This window comes from Leptonychotes weddellii, chromosome 16 (assembly GCF_054177405.1).
Source record: "Leptonychotes weddellii isolate Sample4059 chromosome 16, ASM5417740v2, whole genome shotgun sequence".
Lineage (NCBI taxonomy): Eukaryota > Metazoa > Chordata > Mammalia > Carnivora > Phocidae > Leptonychotes > Leptonychotes weddellii.
In genome coordinates this window covers 44330553-44349765 of record NC_138384.1, presented here as the reverse complement: position 1 = coordinate 44349765, position 19213 = coordinate 44330553, and the positions used below count along the sequence as shown (strand labels likewise).

General features: G+C 43.9%; 1 protein-coding gene across 1 annotated transcript in view; it reads right to left on the bottom strand.

Annotated features, from left to right (window-relative positions):
• The window catches only part of ARHGAP35 (Rho GTPase activating protein 35), a 110537-nt gene that overhangs the window by 53530 nt on the left and 37794 nt on the right, over window positions 1–19213 (bottom strand). Inside the window, exon 2 of the mRNA XM_081807169.1 lies at window positions 7641–11518. Within this exon, the coding sequence (XP_081663295.1) occupies window positions 7641–11324 (3684 nt within the window). The 5' untranslated portion in view covers window positions 11325–11518. The remainder of the gene's footprint in view (window positions 1–7640; window positions 11519–19213) is intronic.

Below are 19213 nucleotides of genomic sequence, written 5' to 3'. Positions count from 1 at the left end.
TGTACCACCTAACAGTCTTTTAAATGCTTGGTAACCCCTCTGAAAAACAAACTGAGGATTCTAGAGGGGAGGGGGGTGGGAGGATGGGTTAGCCTGGTGATGGGTATTAGGGAGGGCACGTTCTGCATGGAGCACTGGGTGTTATGCACAAACAATGAATCATGGAACACTACATCTAAAACTAATGATGTAATGTGTGGTGATTAACATAACAATAAAATTTTTAAAAAATAAATAAATAAATGCTTGGTAACCCATCTAATAAAGGAAATAAAAAAACAGAACATGAACACAGGCTGTTGGGAGTCTCTCTTTTTTTTTTTTAAAGGACAAATGCCAGGGCACCTGGGTGGCTCAGTTGGTTAGGCATCTGCCTTAGGCTCAGGTCATGATCCCAGGGTCCTGGGATCAAGTCCTGCATCGGGCTCCCTGCTCAATGAGGAGTCTGCTTCTCCCTTTACCCTTCCCCCCTGCTCGTGGTATCTTTCTCTCAAATAAATAAGTAAATAAATAAATAAATAAAATCTTTAATAAAAGGACAAATGTCATATACTGAATGTAGTCTGGAACAGGGACAGTGGCCTCTGAATGAAAACAATTCTCCCTCTCTAGAGTGATTTTTAGCAAAGTCCGAGAGAGAGAGAGAGACATACACACACACACACACACACACACACACACACACACACACACGGTTTGCCAATTTGTGTAGTAGGAGACCCTGGACTAAATATAAGTGGTAGGAGTCAAAAAACCTAAAGATCCCATATACTACATTACTACAGGTTTCCCCAAAAGCACCTTTTTGCATCTTATACTCAGCATTAGCAACGATTCTCTCATAATTTCCAACAGATCTTCAAAAGAACCTTTCCAATCAAGTTTCTCACTCATGCCCCAAATGTATTCTTGGTTAACTGGTGCTCCCCCTTCTGGCTCTGAAAAAAATCTAAGCCCAAGTTTAAGAGAAAACCTGAGGGTGGATTTGTTCTCACTGGCAAAGTCTGTTCTGAAAGCATAAATGCTTACTAGACTTGGGCTCCTGCACACTGGCAGTCAGTATTACAACCTGGTCACCCACTATCTTGGAGCATCTTATTTAGGGATAGAAGAGGAAGTAGCATAAAGTCTCGGCCTTCCTAGCATCCCTAATCCTCTGCCATCATGGGAGAAGAAAGACATGTCATCCCCTCACAGGCCCCAAATAAAGTGAGACCAGAGCTTTTTGCTCTAGAAAGGTGTGGAGTCTGGCAAATCTGGGTCACTCCCTTCCGCTGTCTCAGACTGAGCAGCCGGTGCGACAGGGGGCTAACTAGAAAGGAGGGCCCACTAGTTCTAGGAAAGTTTTTTTACACACACCCTGCCCTTTCCAACACTCACGGGATATGGACTTCTCAGAGTTACAGGTCAGTTTTATCTGCTTGCCTCCTCTCAAATACTGAATAAAATGCATTCAAGAAGACCTTTCTCTTTGGAAGCAGCGGTGATTCTTCACTCGGGCTGAAATAATTTGGGTCCCTACCAAGATATTTCAGTATCACTGGGTGGTGGACGAGAACAAGTTCGTTCAGTGATGATCAGAGCAGTTCTCTGCTCTTTGAAAAACAGATTAGGGCTGCCTATTGTAATTTTTTTTTTAAGATTTTATTTATTTATTTGACAGAGAGAGAGACAGCGAGAGAGGGAACACAAGCAGGGGGAGTGGGAGAGGGAGAAGCAGGCTTCCCGCCGAGCAGGGAGCCCCATGCGGGGCTCGATCCCAGGACCCTGGGATCATGCATGACCTGAGCCGAAGGCAGCCGCTAATGACTGAGCCACCCAGGCGCCCCCCACTTTTTTTTTAAGAACAGGTGTGCTATAAGCTAAGGCCCATAGTTAAAGATAGTCTATTTTTGTCACCAAAAACACTACAGCAGCTCTTTGGGCTTAAAATAAACTGAGAAAATGAGTGACACCAGTTCAAAACAATTTCTCAAAGTTCCAGTTGCTATTTCAGTGTCTCCATGCCTTTTTTGTCCCCTAGTCAACGAGACTCTAAAGCCAGAAACAAACAGCACCAGGCCGTTCTTAGGGGGTAGTGTGAGGAAATGGATTTTTTTAGATAATAATCACAGTCCTTTGTCTGAAATGAACAAATTAACTAGATTGCTTGAGTGGTCCAAATGTGTGCCTGGCTATTGAATACTACCATCGTTCTTGCAGGCTGGACTCTCAAAACCCACTGGAAATGGAAGTCAGAAGAGCGGATTCAAAAATCTCCACTCCTCCATTTAGGAACTACACTAATGTGGGCGGTGGCAACAGGACAACGCTGGGTACCGGACCTGGCATGCAGTAAGTACGCGGTACATTGAGGGAAGTACAAGACCCTTCCCATGGTATTCGCAGCCCTCACTCTCTGCAGTAGCCCCTCTAGGTTTCTTTCAAGTTTTTTTTCCCCCAGCTCCAAGTTCCATACTGTTTTCTCAAGAGCTCTCCCCACGAAACCTCCATCTTCACTGCCGTTGTCCTCCTCACCCTGTAAGTCTCAGTTCAGATACTGTTTCCCTGAGAACTTTCCCACCTATGCGGGCTAAAGTTAAAACCCCTTGCTCTACAATACCTTAGTATAAAAGGACAAATGGGTAGTACCCTGCACCTCTCCTCTGGTAGTATCCAAATGCATGACAGCACATGTTTAAAATCCATCATCCCCTCAACGGTAAACTAGACAAACACAACCACCACACACACGGTACTCAGCACAAAGCCAGGTGCACAGGTGCTCACTAAACGCATGTGCATTGAATGTCTCTTTCCAAAAATGAATGGATGAGCATATGCTTTTGGAGCAAAAGTACTTCTTTTAAAAGATAACAATTCTTTCAGGAATCAGAAAATCCAAGGTCAAGTAGGCACCCCCGCCCCATTTTTAAGACCACGGTATTTATTTGGCTTTACAGCTCATTGAGTAGGACTAGCCTTTTCCGAAGCACACACTGAGAGTCTTTCCTGAGCAGGTTACAAAGAGCTCATATTTCATACCATTCAGCTTGTCTGTCAAATGCAACATTCCTCCCTGGGGAGCTAGCAGTCCAATTCCCCAGCTGGTTTTTATTCACACTAGAAACTTTAACTCCGTTCTAGGCCTCACAAAATGAGAGCTGTGTCCACACAAAGCCACAACAACCAGCCGATTCACTGAATCCAATGAAATAAGCCAATTCACTGGGGGGGCGGGGGGGAGACACAAACTGTCAAACTGGTTACTTGGTGCCTTATAGACCAAACAATGCGTGATTGAATTGGTTTGCTTTTCAATAGGTTGTCTTGTCATGTGGTAGCTACAGTGAGTGAAAGATTTTCTTTATCATTCTGTTTTGTCTTTTTTTTTTTAAACACAAAGATAAGAGCACATCAGATAGAAGGGTAAATAGCCAATAATGTCTTCTCTTTAAATCCGTGGTCAAACACACTAAATTCAGCAACTCGAGCTTACCCAAAAGGCACATTTTGTGAAGCAAGATTCCCCAGCCTGTTTTTTTTGGTTTTAAAATAAGACCCTGCCGGTCCTGATCTCATCTTTGCAAACGCATGGTACTGAGAGACAGAGACCATGTGCAACACCAACTCTTTACAGACAAAGCATCTATTCATGGGCCCCACTGAAGTGCAATCGTAGATTTTCAATTTCATTCAGCTGAGTGCGGAAGGCTCCCACTATGAGGGTGGGTTGCTAAATGGTTCAGCTGGGAAAAGGACCCAGAATGACAGTCAGCTTTACAGTCTGCACTTTCATTAACAGAAATGAAAGCGATTCCCTCACACTCCAACTCCAATTTTACAGTAAAGAGCTAATCTAGCAAATCTGCCAAGGGAGCTGGGCAATTTCTCTTTCTCCACATCACATTGGTACCCAGAGCATAGCTTTTTGTTGTTGTTGTTAGGGCTGTTGCTAGGGTAAGTGCTGAGAAAGCAGCTAAGGAACACACAGGGTTAAAACTTACACAAAAGGGAGGGACAATGTTGGCCCCCCAAGCCCTCAGCTAGACCAGACCAGCACTCTCCTCTCCTTGAATACAACATGCACATTTTTACCTTCAGGCCTTTCCTTACCTCCGAGGCTTCAGTACTACTCACTACTCACTCTTCTTCGAGAAATCGTTAAATAACAACACTGCAATCCCTAACCCCTGTCCAGGATGCAGCCTCCTCAGGGTCTCACGTGCATGACCTCACTCCATTTCTCACAACCATATGAGGAAGGTGCCACTGTGTTCTCCCTTTTTGCCCAAGGGATATGGAGAGGTGAATCACGTGCCCCCAGTCCCAGTGAGGGAGCGGAGGAGTTGGGATTGGACTTCAGCCCGCCAACCCCCGCCCCTTGCCCCTTCCCAGAACCCAAACTGCTAATCACTCCACACACTGTGCTCCTTAACGGCCCCCAGCCTGGGATTTCCATTCTGCCCCAACACAGTGCCCCCTGGGCAGACCACCTATTTTCAGTAGTTCTGTAGATCTTGCTGCCTCAACTGGGAGCTCCGGTCTGGGCAAGAAGGATCTGTGCCATTTCCCCAGTGGTGTCTGGCATGGAGAAGGCACTAAGTGTGTTTTCCATTACCGATTGGCTCCCCCCTCACTTCAAATAAATACTGTATTGCTTTGTCATGCCAATAAAAATCAAAGGCCAAATCCCCCACGTAGGGGTTGGCTTGGCATTCTCTGCCCCATGGTATCTTGCTTTTCCAGTAAAACCAGTGTCAGTCTGCTTTCTTAAGGCAGAAATTTTAATAGGAGGTTTGCCTCAATGGGGAAGAAAATAAAGGCTCTACTTATCTCTGCATTAGGATGACAAAGCAGCTACACTCATTTCAAAGCACCATTTTCCAAGGCAGGAAAAGACAATTTCACCTTTTACTCACACTTTCCAAAGGATACTCCTGAACTGACTTCTGGCACGCTATTGCTCTTGGGCCAGAAGTATCATTTTTATTTGACTTGAAGAGGTGTGGCCCACGTAACAGACGGGAAGTTGAGCACTTCTTGCATGCTGACCCAGCAACCCAGTGTAAGGAAGTTCTAGGTTAGGAAGTGGCTCTTCAAAAACATGGACACCAGCTGTTTTCTGCGGAGCCTACCGTGTGTGCTCTTTAAAGCATGGCTTGTTTGGGAATGTGTCTTAAAAGCATTATCTTCAACAAGCATTAAAAATGTAGCTAGAAGGGCGCCTGGGTGGCTCAATCGTTAAGCGTCTGCCTTCGGCTCAGGTCATGATCCCAGGGTTCTGGGATCGAGTCCCACATCGGGCTCCCTCCTCGGGGGGAAGCCTGCTTCTCCCTCTCCCACTCCCGCTGCTTGTGTTCCCGCTCTCGCTATCTCTGTCTCTGTCAAATAAATAAATAAAATCTTTAAAAAAAAAAAAAAATGTAGCTAGAAGCCAGAAAATTAGTTATAATTCAGTGTGCTATTATGCCACCTTCCTAATTCCCAGGTGTGCAAACACCCCCACAAATTAAGACTGTCAGCATTTAAATAAGCTATTCCAGTAACAGTCTTCATCAGGAGTGGAGGAGGAAGAGAAGAAAGTCAAAACGTTAAAAATGTTTGGATTCCGGTATCGTTAAATAGGAAAGCTTTAAGGAAGTACTGGGGGCAGGTGAGGCTACTTTCTTTTTTTTTTTTTTGAAGATTTTATTTATTTGACAGAGAGACACAGCGAGAGAGGGAACACAAGCAGAGGGAGTGGGAGAGGGAGAAGCAGGCTTCCCGCTGAGCAGGGAGCCCTATGCGGGGCTCGATCCCAGGACCCTGGGATCATGACCTGAGCCGAAGGCGGACGCTTAACGACTGAGCCACCCAGGCGCCCCAGGTGAGGCTACTTTCTGACTTCCTAAATAAGAACGGTTTTCCATGGGTCTGCCCCCTACTAACCCTTGCAGAACAAAATACTGAAGGTAGATGAAGGAATCCAAGTGGAAAAACAAAACAAGGGGAAATCAAATGCCTATGATATCTACTAATGTTCAATTCAGAAGGGGAGGGGAACAGAACACACAATACCGCCCTGCCCTTTCTGAAACTACAAAGGTAAGGAAACTCTGGAAGCTCCAGCCAATGGTGATCGGGGAGCACTGTGTATGCTATCAGGGAACATAGAGTGAATACATTCTCCTTCTGAGGGCCATGGCATCGTGTTCCTCCATCTCTGAGGGCCCTCTTAACCAGTAAGAGCTGCAGAACTAGCCTCCAGGTGATCTTTTACAACAGAATTGTCAACTCTTAAAACAGCCTGGACTCCAGATCCTTCTGATTTGGTATGTCTTGTAATAACACAAGCTTTTGGCAAGCTTTCTTCCAAAGTTCCCTGAAATGTTTTCAGACAAGTCACTTTGTTCTCTGCTGTTTCATGGTCGGGAGAGGAGGAAAAGCTTTCAATGCAGAGAAATCATTCTGTGTATCCCAAGGCTGGTTGTGGGCTAGCATGTAACACAGTCCTGTTGTCGGGTCTCACCAAGATGTCTTTCTCTGAAAAACAGAGTATTTCCCTCTACTCTAAAAAGGGCGCGGGGGGAGAAAAAGTTCAGAAATAACTGTCCTGTCTCAAAGCCTAAGCCCAAGGGGACAGGGCACTCTACTCTGTACACTGCAATTCTACACAAGATAAAGAGGCTTTCTCTGCTGCTGCATTTGGGACTGCTTCCCCTACATCTGATGGCAGGTTTGACACTCATAATATGTGCGGTTTACTTTCTGCTCCTCCCGCTTTGGTCCCTAAATCAAATCTGAAGCCCTCACTGATAGCAGCAGCATCTCACTTAAAATAATGCAGCTGGAGGGCACTCCAATTTTACAAATATGGGACAGGTTTATTATTGTGTGTGGGGGGGGGACAGGTTTATAACTCGCAGTGACAAGGTTCTTACTCTTCACTTACGTACCTAAGACCCTTCATTGACTTGTATGCAAATGAAATAATCATCCAATTTTTCCTCATCTAAAATGCAGCAACCTGGGGCACCTGGATGGCTCAGTCAGTTAAGTGTCTGCCTTTGACTCAGTGATGATCTCAGGATCCTGGGATTGAGCCCCGCATCGCATCGGGCTCCCTGCTCAGCGGGGAGTCTACTTCTCTAGCCCCAACCCCAAGCTTGTGCTCTCTCTCTCAAATAAATAAAAATCTTAATAAACAGAAAATAAAATGCAGCAACTCTATGGGTCAGTGAGGGAAAGGAGGAGCTTTTACGAGTCGTATGGGTGAAATGTTTGTTTAGCAGTCAGAGACTGAAACGTGCAATTTAATTTCTGGTGTTTACGTATAGGAAGAGCAAGCGTATCGTCACTGGCTTGGCTACTTGTCAGGATACCGACAAGTTCTACATGGTCTGCTCATTTTGGTAATTACCTAACTATTGTTTTGGACAAAGACAACTCAAACTCAAGCTATCTATCTAAGGTCCTTACTACTTTGCGAGCTGCAGGTAGTAGCAATCTGAGACACTGCTTACTTTATGCTAAGTCAGAGAGTAAATACACACACAGATCAATTTCTTTTTTTACCAGAATAAGCTGTCCTTGAAAATCACCATCATCATCATCAATCAGCTCTCACTGAGACACTGTGTGAGCAAGTACTGTGACTCATTCCTAAACTGGTATCTTACCTTAGTGTTCCTCCTTAGGCTGCGAAGAATATTCCTCCTCCTTGGATCTTCGTCTGTTTCATAGGGAATGACGGCATTGTCCCCTTTATAACCTTGAGATGCCTGATCCTCCTCTTTTTTCCGGATGGGCCCCAGCTCATCATCGCTCCCCACACTGAAGCTGGTTCGGTAACTGGCAAACCTCCCTAGCCGGCTGCATCTCGTCCTGTACAGCACTGGCTTGCTCACGATGGAGACCTTGCGGCCTCGCTCCAGAGAGCTGGTGTCCATTTCACTGTCAGAGCCATTGCCACTGCCGTTGGACTGGGCTTTGTTGATATTCCGAATGGTGATGATTTTGCCTTGGGTGCTGTCATGGGGCACTGAGTATATGTTTTCTTCTTCATTCCTTGGCTTGACCACAGCATCCATGGGTTCAGCATAATCAGAAGGATCAAACCCATCCGGAGGTAGCCAGGTGCTAGAAGACACAGACTTCCTCTGTCCATCTCTATGGCCTTGGTCTAAATAAGACAGATCCCCCTTTGTAATATCAAAATGGACAGGAGGCTTTGGTTTGACTGGTGGAGGTACTTTGTTGTTCAGTTTACTTTCAAAATTACTCATGATGAAAGACAGCCCATCATTTCCCTCCAGTTCCATAGAGAGCTTAGAATGGTCTTTGGACAAAGAGGGCAGTGACGTGTCTTCTCGAAACAAGCTGTAAGAAGGGGGCTCAATATCCTCTTCTGAATCCTGCAGGTTTGAGTTGCAGAGTGGAGAGCCCGCTCGGGGGGAGTTAAACACCTCTTCCGTGGTGCTACAGGCCTCGGCAGCATTATCGTACATATGAGTAGCCTCGATTATGTTCTTTTTATCCACCACATCTTTAAAAAATGGGTGGAAGATCTCAAGTTTATGCTGGGGTTGGCTACAGGGGATGCTTGTGAACCTTCCGTCAATTTCTTGAGCAATCTCCTCCCCCTCACTCAGCTGCTCCCGACTTAAGTCATTGTCCAGGACATCTATAGCGCCGTCAGTGAGTGCAACCAGCTGAATGGGGATAATATCCTGCACTTCACAAAGAAAGGCACGTAACATAGCCAAGGAGGCCTTACGTTTGGCTGAATAAAAAACAATGTACCCATGGACCAACCGGCTTTTTCTGATGCTAAATGAGGAGTGGTACGAAAGAATAGACAGTTCAATGCGCTTCTTGTGGAGTCCGATTGGTAGTTCAAGTAAAACAGAGTTGTTGCTTCCACAATGGGAAGACTTACAGGTTTGGGACTGAAGGACAGGAAAGAGTATGTCATCTGCACTGAAAGGATCTCCACACATCAGACACATGACAATTCGCAGGTCAACATCAGCCAGATCTTTGATGCTAGCAGTAGAACTGACCAGGTTTAAGTTACGCTTGGAGTCCAGGAGTCCTTTCAAAACTTGACTGATTTGCTTTTCATTAATGTTGCGTCCATAACCGATGCCAGCAGAAGCAGGGTCGAGAAAGACACACTGCAGTTTGCTGGCAATCTGCTGACCTTGTTGTATTAAGCTATGCAGGGTCTCTCCACTGGTATCTCCTCTCCTGTTAACCAAGATTAACGTCAGGGGGAGATGGACTAAATGATTATCTCGCCTGCCAAGTGTGGACTCTCTACTCTTCTCTATACTCTCCACCACATAGGATAGAGATTCCTTTGAATTGTAAAGGCAGAGACAGCCATGGGGCTGAAATGTTGGCGTTTGAAAAGAGTTCACAGGAAGCCTAACATTCCCTTCTATTGGCCTCAGGGAAAGCTCATACATTTTACCATCTATCACATACTTGTCATCATTTGTACAAAGAGCTCGAATCTCATTGGCCAACTCACGTGCAAGGCCATCTTTGCCCAAGATAACCAAGTTGATCCTATCAATGTTGGGGTCAGAGAGTGAATTTTTCTGATTCCGGTCAGATGGCCGGATAAACCGAGAACTAATCAAGTGCTCAATCTTAGCATCCACACAAGCTGGGCAGCTAGGGCATGTTTCCTTGGTTGGGTGATACACAAAATGAATATGCTTCAGGATAAGGGCATCGCGCTCTGCTTGGAGCTTCTGTAATGCCTTAAATCGCTGTTCCTCCCCCAGAACATCCTGAATGACACCCATCTTCTCCTTGCTGGGCTTAGCATCCAGCTCCAGCTCATAAAACAATTCTGAATATTCCAAAAGCAGCTCCTGAAACTCTTCCTTTGCTTTGTCTATAATTTGCTTTTGGTGTTTGCCGTAAATATCCATGTATACAGATTCTTCCAGCCACTGGTAGAAATCTTCATTCATAATAAAACTACGGGCCTCTTCCCAAGGCTTTCCAGGAGTTATGAAGGGAGAGGTCTCCAGGTTTTCCTTAAATGCCCTTCTCATCTCAGCTCTTTTCCTCTCATTCCGCAGCTTCTCTAAGTGGGCCTCGTACAGCTGCTCGGCAGGGACAGTATCCATCAAGTCAAAGGGAATCCGTTCATTCTCCATGTTGTCAATGTGGCTCGTGGCATCCCACGGTGTCTCTTCAAGCACGACAAACCACTTCAGGAATTCTGGCTTGGTCTCCAAGAGCTTTTTGGTTTTTATGCAGCTTAGGTGGTCTATTTCATCTAGATTGGGTATAAGAGCTTCAAAAGCCAACGGAAGGGCTGCCAGGTACAGCTTTCTCCTGCGCTCAATGTGCTCGTGCTTGAGGCGGTGGATGTGCTGGAGAAACAGCTTCTTGGCTTTCTGAGTCCCTTCCAGGTAGACATAGTCCTGGTACTCAGGAGAGGCCTGCATCTTTCGGCTGACACTCAGCCAGTTCTCGTTATGGTTCTTCACAATACGACTCACCAGCCACTCATACTTGTCTTTTGCCGTAGCTATCTGCTGACTCTGCTGCTTGAGAGCCTCAAAATAAGGAATGATTTTCGTCTTTCCCCGACTTTTATCAATGAGTTGCACTAAGGTGCTGAAAGCCAAGTCCACGTTTACATTGGATCTTGCTGAGGTCTCCACAACCTGGAGGTTCTTTTTGCTTAAGGCAAAAGTATGTGCATCTCTAATGTACCGCTCAACACCCTCATCACACTTAGTCAGGACGACCACTATGGGCTTTTTTGTTTTTGCAAGCTGATTGTAGAGATTGGACACAAACTTGAGCTGGTCATCAAAGTTCCTATTCATGCCCCTGCTAACGTCAATACCAAGAAGAAAACCATCAATCAGCAGCTTTCCATCTGGCATTTGTTTCTGCTCAAAGTCCTGCTCCAGCCCCAGCTGGTCAGTGCAAAAGTACATGAGTTTTTCAGCTGATGCGAGCTTGGTTGCAGCAGCTCTCTTAATATAGGGCTGCAGGGCCGTGCTTCGATGAGGTTGAAAAGTCTGATCATCGATGAACTCAGTCTGTTCCACAATGTGCATCTTACATTCCACACAATCCTCCAGGGAACGGCTAACTTCTCCCCAGTAGAGAAAGTGGTCATTATTGACCACTCGCCCACCAAAGTCACTGGTGCTGAGGACAGAGGTATGGTCCAAGTGAAATTCATCAGCACTCGGGCGCACGAAGCGGTTGCAGAGACAAGACTTCCCAATGCCACACTGGCCCTTCTCCTTCTCGGTCCCAGACAATCCCACCACACTGATGTTGTAGGTGGGAATGCGGACATCTTGCTTTCTTGCCATCATCATCGTCGACACATCCTGCCACAATCAGCCACTTCCAAGATCAGATTAGTGTTTTCCAGTGGACCTGATGGCTTCCCCACATTATCAGTGGGGGCCGGCTGCCCATGCAGCAAGACTGTCAGGTCCCATAGTGTTTGTATACCAGTATGAGGTCAGTTTTCACCACTTTCTCATCGCCAAATAGTAAACATTTCTTCCTAGATGGGGGAGAGAAAAAGAAAACCCATCAGCATTGTAATTTTGGAACCCAATTTTAATCACTGAACTATAGCAAAAACCAATTTTCTTATTCAACAAATACTTAAACATCAAATGTGCCAGGCCTTATGCTGAGAGAAGATAAAAGAGTATGACTGACATCTATGTGCCCTCTGGAGGTACAATACATCTAACGGAGGAAGACATATATGCAAGTGGTGTGCTGAGTGCTAAAATAAGGGTTTGAGGGCTCCTCAGACAAGTGGCTGATTCCAGGGCTAGAGCAGAGTTGGTACAAAATGAGCCTGGAACATACTGTTATGCAGGAAAGGTAAGAAGTGCTAGAAAAAATGATAGGGCACCTCCCAAAGATATAGGAGCCAGCCAGAAGGGCTCCCACTGGACAAATTTGGCACAATTTGAGCAGCAAAATAATTAAATACAGTAATGAATTATAACCTACTGCACAAAACAGGAACTTGAGTTCATACTACTGGATCAGAAAAGAATCCTCACTCGATATTAGTCTAGGGGGTGGATTTTGATGAGAATCAAGATATTTGCACAGAATTGAGGTGTCTCCTGATAATGCTACTTATTAGTTGCAAAGGGAAGAGGAACAAAAAAACCACTAATTATACAAGAGAGAAACTGGGTTAACATTGTGAGTAATGAAACTTATCACCACTAAAGAGGAACGGAAGGATACTGTGGTCCTCCACATACGGTACCCCCAAGAGGATACATTACTATGCAGTATAATGGCCTAAAATGCATTACCTCAAACTGATCACAAGGAAACATCAGATAAACCAAAAATGAGCAAGATTCTATTATGGGGGTGGGGTGGGGAAGTAGTGCACACTCTGTACTTTTCAAAAAATTATCATGGTCATAACAAAGAATGGCTGTGTAAACATTCCAGATCAAAAGAACCTAAAGAGACATCGTTAAGTAAATGCAATTATCTGACCCTAAAATGAATTCTGCACCAGAATGGGAAATACAGGACATTACTAACAATTAATAACACTAGACTATGAACAGAGTATTAGATAAAAGTATTTTATTAATGTAAATTTAGGAACTTGATAACTACCATGTGAATGAATAGCCCTACTCTTACGAAATACACACTGAAGTAATGGGGGGGGCCATAATGTATGTGACTGATCCAGAAAAAAACATGTATATATATTGAGAGAAAGAACGCAAATGAGGTAAAAAGTTAACAACAGGTAAACCTGGACAAGATCTCCTTTGTGCTATTTTAATTTTTGCAACTTTCTATAAATTTGTGATTATTTCCAAATCAAAAACTTTTCTAAAAAAGGTGTGAGTATGGAGTAGTTTCCCTGACAAGAACATAAGCTCTGTGAGGACAAAGCCCACCGCTTCCTTCTTTTCTTCTGTATCTTCAGCCTATGACACAGTGCTTGACACAAATATTAATTGAAGGAATGAGTATCTATGAGAGCATATTAAAGAGTCCCCAAATCCAGCCTTTTGATTGAGGAAAGCCTTTATGGAGGAAGTTCCATCTTAGGAGAAACCTGAAGTAGGGGAAGGAAACATGGAGACTCCTCTCTGCAGAAGAAAGCATGGTCCTTCAAGTGTGCGGGGGCGGGGGAGTGGGTGAGATGTGTTGGCAAGTACGCAGAGATCAGATTAAGCCACTTTCAAAGAGTTTGGATTCTTTCCCAAAGGCCAGGGGAACCACAGAATATGGCTGAAAAGTGGCGCCTTAAAAGACCTAAAGTTTGGGGCGCCTGGGTGGCTCAGTCAGTTAAGTGTCTGCCTTTCGCTCAGGTCATGATCCCAGAGTCCTGGGATCGATCCCTGAGTTGGGCTTCCTGCGTGGTGGGGAGTCTGCTTCTCCCTCTCCCTCTCCCCCTCCCCTGCTCATTCTCTCTCTTGCTCGCTATCTCAAATAAATAAATAAAATTTAAAAAAAATAAAGGACCTAAAGTTTAAAAGGCTGAAGTAATGAAATGTTATGATAATGTCTTACAATGTCTTCAGCAACTTCTTGGTTGACACAAGTAAAATCTGTAGGCTTTGGCTATCTCTCCATACGTGGTCTTCTGGCAACTACTGTTTATACTGCACTGCCAACTACTCACACATGCAAATATGACCATGCGATTGCCGATCCTGTAGCCAAATGAACAGTCTCCTGAGATAACTGAGAATTCAAAATAAAGAACAATTTTCTTTTGAATCTCAGTCATGCCTAGTAGGAACTCAGCATTTCCAAAACCTTAATATGTTTTTGTGAGGCCTGTCTCCTAAGAAACGCCAAAGGAAGTCAGACCCTCACACATTATTCTAAGACGACGGGGAGACGAATGGAAGAAGAAAGTTGTCCCCTATGATGATAACCTCAAAAGGTCACAGACCTTTCCCAAACATCCATATCTTCCTTTGATGACCCAGAAAGCCAAACCCTCTATGGAAACAAAATGTGGCTAGATGTGGTATGTAAAAATTGTTTGACCATTTTCGAGAGAGAGAGACCGAGAGACAGCATGAGAGGGAGGAGGGTCAGAGGGAGAAGCAGCCTCCCTGCTGAGCAGGGAGCCCGATGTAGGACTCGATCCCGGGACTCCAGGATCATGACCTGAGCTGAAGGCAGTCGCTTAACCAACTGAGCCACCCAGGCGCCCCTGTTTGACCATTTTCAAAAGAGAAATCTCAATGATTATAATGGTGTGCTCCTAAGAAGCCAAGTTCCAGACTTCAACAGGGAACAAGCAGGCATCTGTGGGAAAGAAAAAAACAAACCTTCCCCAACCTCCACTTCCCTAGGTGATTGCTTACTTAGGTAAAACTGTAAGATGCTTACACACATCCTTTGAAACACCCAAATAGCAAAGATTTGTACAAAATCAAAGTGTTTTTGCACATTACTTGTAGTACGCATACACAGTTTTGTTTCAGCCCCTGAGGAGACTCAGGTTTAACAGAGCCTCAGATAGGAATGTTGATGGAAGTTAAAGTCAAGGGTGCTCCCACAACAGAGCCCTTCTCTATCAATTCCCCAACCCAGGGTTTGGCAGGACTCAAGGCCACCTACTTGACCAATCTTGAAATACAGCTTGGTGACACGGGTCCCACTTCCAGGGACTGCTGCATGCAGCTGGCAGATTGTCCCACCTCTTCTCTATAAAGTGGGCCGAATAATCTATTTCTTCACAGAAATCTCAGGAAAACAAAACACCAACCTGCTCTTCAAAATCATGAAATAAAGATAGCAGCTCAACTCTGAACTAAGCTAAAATGTATTCTCCACTCAACCCCTTGTTTCCCCAGTTTTGAAAAGTATTTTTCAAAAGATTTCATTTATTTATTTGTGAGAAAGAGAGAGAAAGCACACAAGCAGTGGGGAGGGCAGAGGGAGAAGCAGACTCCCCGCTGAGCAGGGAGACTGATGTGGGGCTCAATCCCAGGACCCCAGGATCATGACCTGAGCCAAAAGCAGACATTTAACAGACTGAGCCACCCAGGCACCCCCCCCCCACTCAGTTTTTTAATGCACGGTGTTCCGGGTAGCCTATTCAAGTCAAAGTCTCAGCGGTCTAAAGGGTGCTGAAGAGAAGAAAGCAACACTCTCAACTCTCAAGAACGGAGCAACTGATATTTTAAACCCAGAATGCTAACTGACTGAACTAAAAAAACTACCAAAAAAGAGAATTAGCTGGCATGGAAATGGTTAATTTGGGGACACCTGGTAACTTCCCACTTGTTAGAAACCTAATCGGCTCCCTGGTGTAAGTACACTCTTCTTACATGCCTGTCTTTGATGTCTGGATAATGCAGTTTTACTAGTTCCTCAATTGGACTGAATTACACGGTAAACAAAGACTGTTATAAATCTAAAAACGCTGCAAACACTTGATTTAAAGGAAATAACCCTAAGTGCTTGGTCACAAACACGTTCAACTTTTCTAAGAGGTGGATAAAAAAAAAATTAGCTGAGTCACTAAATTTAATGATCTTAAGGCCACAAAGAAAGAGAAAGCAGAAGACAAGGCATGTTCAAGACTTTGTGGTATCTTTAGTTTAAATCTGACAGGAACCGGTGTTCTTAGTGGGCAACCAAGCTATTTAAACAACAAAATCTGAATGTCCATTCTGATAATTTGCCAATATTAATCCTTTCAAAACTGAAGAGTTACAGTGGAGGGAGAAAAGGATTCTTTAAACAGTAACTACTTTTATCTTTGAGCTTTACAGAGCTAGTTTTATTAGAAAAACTAAACCCCAACATTTAGTAGTTTTACACCACAAGTGAACTCCTTCAGAAAAGAAAATACTTCAGGAATATTTTCAGTTCTTTGTTACAAATATATGCTGCACTTACTATAACATAATGCCAACAACTGAGAGCTTTTTCAGAACTTGTTACCAGGCTTCCGGAGTTGTTTATTTGACTTGCTTAACCACCATACCAGCTCCCTGAAGAGTGGCTCAACTGGAAGGTAGGAGGGTGTTTTCTTTTTTAACACCTCTACAAAACCCAGGGCAAGAAGTGGCAACATTCCCAAGATAGTACACATTTCACAGGACACAGAAATGCCACTGTGATCCAGCATTACTATGACTGCTAAAGTTCATACTGTCAACAGCTCTATCAGTGTGTCTCACCCTCCCACCCCACCCCCACGCTCCCAAGAGGAAATGTTTCTGGTTTCTGGGCTCTGTGATCTGGAATGTCCCGTAAGACACAGATCCACCACTATTACCCATAGCCAAAACTACTGTCTCTACCTCTGAGAATAGCCAACAAATTCTGAAAACGCATTTAGTTTCAAACAACCATGGACAGAATACCACCAAACTAGCAATACTATAATATTATATAATAATAAAGTAAGGAAATAATTTCATAGGGAGCCACTAGCAAAAAGGAAGTAAAATACTTGTTACCATAATTTTTCTTAATCCCAAGAGAGGAAGAGAATGGAAATATGCACTGTAACTAACAAAGCAAAGAGCATTTTCTAAACCTCCTTAACACCTCATACTTCTCAACACCTTAAATTTCTGAATGAGTTTTCAAAGCTATGAATTACCATCAGCAGCTGGTTAAAATGTCTGCATTAGGGCACCTGGGTGGCTCAGTCGTTAAGTGGCTGCCTTCAGCTCAGGTCATGATCCCAGAGTCCTGGGATCGAGTCCCACATCGGGCTCCCTGCTCAGTGGGAAGCCTGCTTCTCCCTCTCCCACTCCCCCTGCTTGTGTTCCCTCTCTTGCTGTCTGTCTCTGTCAAATAAATAAATAAAATCTTTAAAAAATAAATAAATAAAAATAAAATGTCTACATTAAGTAAATACATGGTAAGACTCCTATCCACAGGAGAGAGGAAAAGCAAAAAGAGGGGATCTAACTGGGAAACATTTTCCCTGTAAGACAGACTCCAAAAGGAGAATTTTCTAGAGGAATAGATTTTTCCAAACGAACTAGGAAGGATGGAATGTAAAAGCTCCAGTAAGAAGAAAACACAAATCTACAGTCTACTGAACCACTGAACTTGAACAAGACAGTCTTTCAAAACTACAGTGAGATATCACCTCATACCTGTCAGAATGGCTAAAATCAAAAACACAAGAAAGTGTTGGTGAGGATGTGGAGAAAAAGGAACCCTCGTGCACTGTTGGTACGAATGTAAACTGGTGCAGCCATTGTGGAAAACAGTACTGAGGTTCCTCAAAAAATTAAACACAAAAAACTACCCTATAATCTAGGTCTCACACTACTGGATATTTACCCAAAAAATAAAAAAACATTAATTCAAGGGATACATGCACCCCTGTGTAAGCATTATTTACAATAGCTCAGTCGGTTCAGCATCCAACTTTTTTTTTTCTTTTTTTTTTAGATCTTTATTTATTTGAGATAGAGGGACAGAGAGAGAGAGCACTAGCAGCGGGAGGGTCGGCGGGAGAAGGAGAAGCAGGTTCCCTGCCAAGCAGGGAGCCTGATGTGGGGCTCGATCCCAGGACCCCAGGAACACAACCTGAGCCCAAGGCAGACGCTTAACCAACTGAGCCACCCAGACGCCCTGAGCATCCAACTCTTGGTTGTGGCTCAGGTCATGATATCAGGGTCATGCGATCGAGCCCCACGTTGAGCTCTGCATTCAGCATGGAGTCTGCCTGAGATTCTTTCTCCCTCTCCCTATGCCTCTCCCACTTGTGCTCTCTCTCTCCCTCTCAAATAAATAAGTAAACCTTAAAAAAAAAAAAAAAAAAAAAAAGAGGGGCGCCTGGGTGGCTCAGTTGGTTAAGAAGCTGCCTTCAGCTTGGGTCATGATCTCAGGGTCCTGGGATCAAGCCCCACTTCGGGCTCCTTGCTCAGCGGGGAGCCTGCTTCTCCCTCTGCCTGCTGCTTCCCCTGCTTGTGCGTGCGTTCTCCCCCACTCTCTGTCAAATAAATAAATAAAATCTTAAAAAAAAAAAAAGTACACACTTATGATGAAATAAAATTATTTTAAAAACCTAAGATAGTCTTTAAAAACCCAAATGTTTCCATTTTTATAATAATAAATGTTAGAGTGAATTTTCAGAAGGTTTTTGTTTTTCCTTTAAAAGCTTTACACAAGGGTGCCTGGGTGGCTCAGTTGGTTAAGCATCCGACTCTTCATCTCAGCGTCATGAGTTCAAGCCCCCACTTTGGAAAGAAAGAAAATAAAGAAAAGCTTTAGATAAATCAGAGAAGAAAAGTTGGAAGTGAAGTCCAAGGTCCTTATTCAATCAATTCATTTATCTGTGAAATCCAGATAAACTTACAAAACCTTAAAGTTAGTGATGTACATAAATGATGTGTCAGGGTTATTTAGCTACACACAGAAAATGTAACCTTTATGAACCTGACTGACATAGAGGAAGTCTTCAATTCCTCTGTGATTTCTGTTGGACTGTGAAGCAATGCCCTAAATTCTGCTCATCTCATTACCACGTGAGGAGTGTCTTAAATGACTACATCAAACTCAACAAGCACAACACAGCCTCTGATACTGAATACAAGAGAAAGGTAGCCACTTCATGGTCCTAGTGACAGAGCAGCTAAATTCTCTCCTTCTTTCATAATATTTCAGAGGGGCTAACCATTTTTTTATTACTTTAGTCTCTAATCTTTAGACCTGAGAACTGAACTATCCATCAACTTATTTATAGAGCTAAGACAATGCAAAGAAACAAAGAAGAAACAGAGCATTGTCCTTGCTGATGAGAATCTTATCATTTACCTCAGATAAAATATTTTTATTTAGAAAAAAGAAAAACTAAGCCACAAGACAATCAAGGGCATAGACCATTCCCTGGTTTCCAGAGAAAGGACGAGGAGATCATTCAGGTCTAGTGTGGCTAAGGGAAGGTATCAGAGCAGAAGTGAAATTTGAATTGGTACACAGAAGACTGGCAGGGCTTGGAGACGACCCAGATGTTGTAAAGACGAGAAAGGGTAAGAATAATGGTGACCAAAATGGAAAAGCACTGGAAACGTTCTAGGACAGACTGAATGACTGGAATAATTTTCATGCACGGGAGGTAGAAAATGAGAGGGGCAGCCAGGGCTCAGACTATGAGCAGACTGTATTTTCTTTTGTTTTTTTTTTTTAGATTTTATTTATTTATTTGACAGAGACATAGCGAGAGAGGGAACACAAGCAGGGGGAGTGGGAGAGGGAGAAG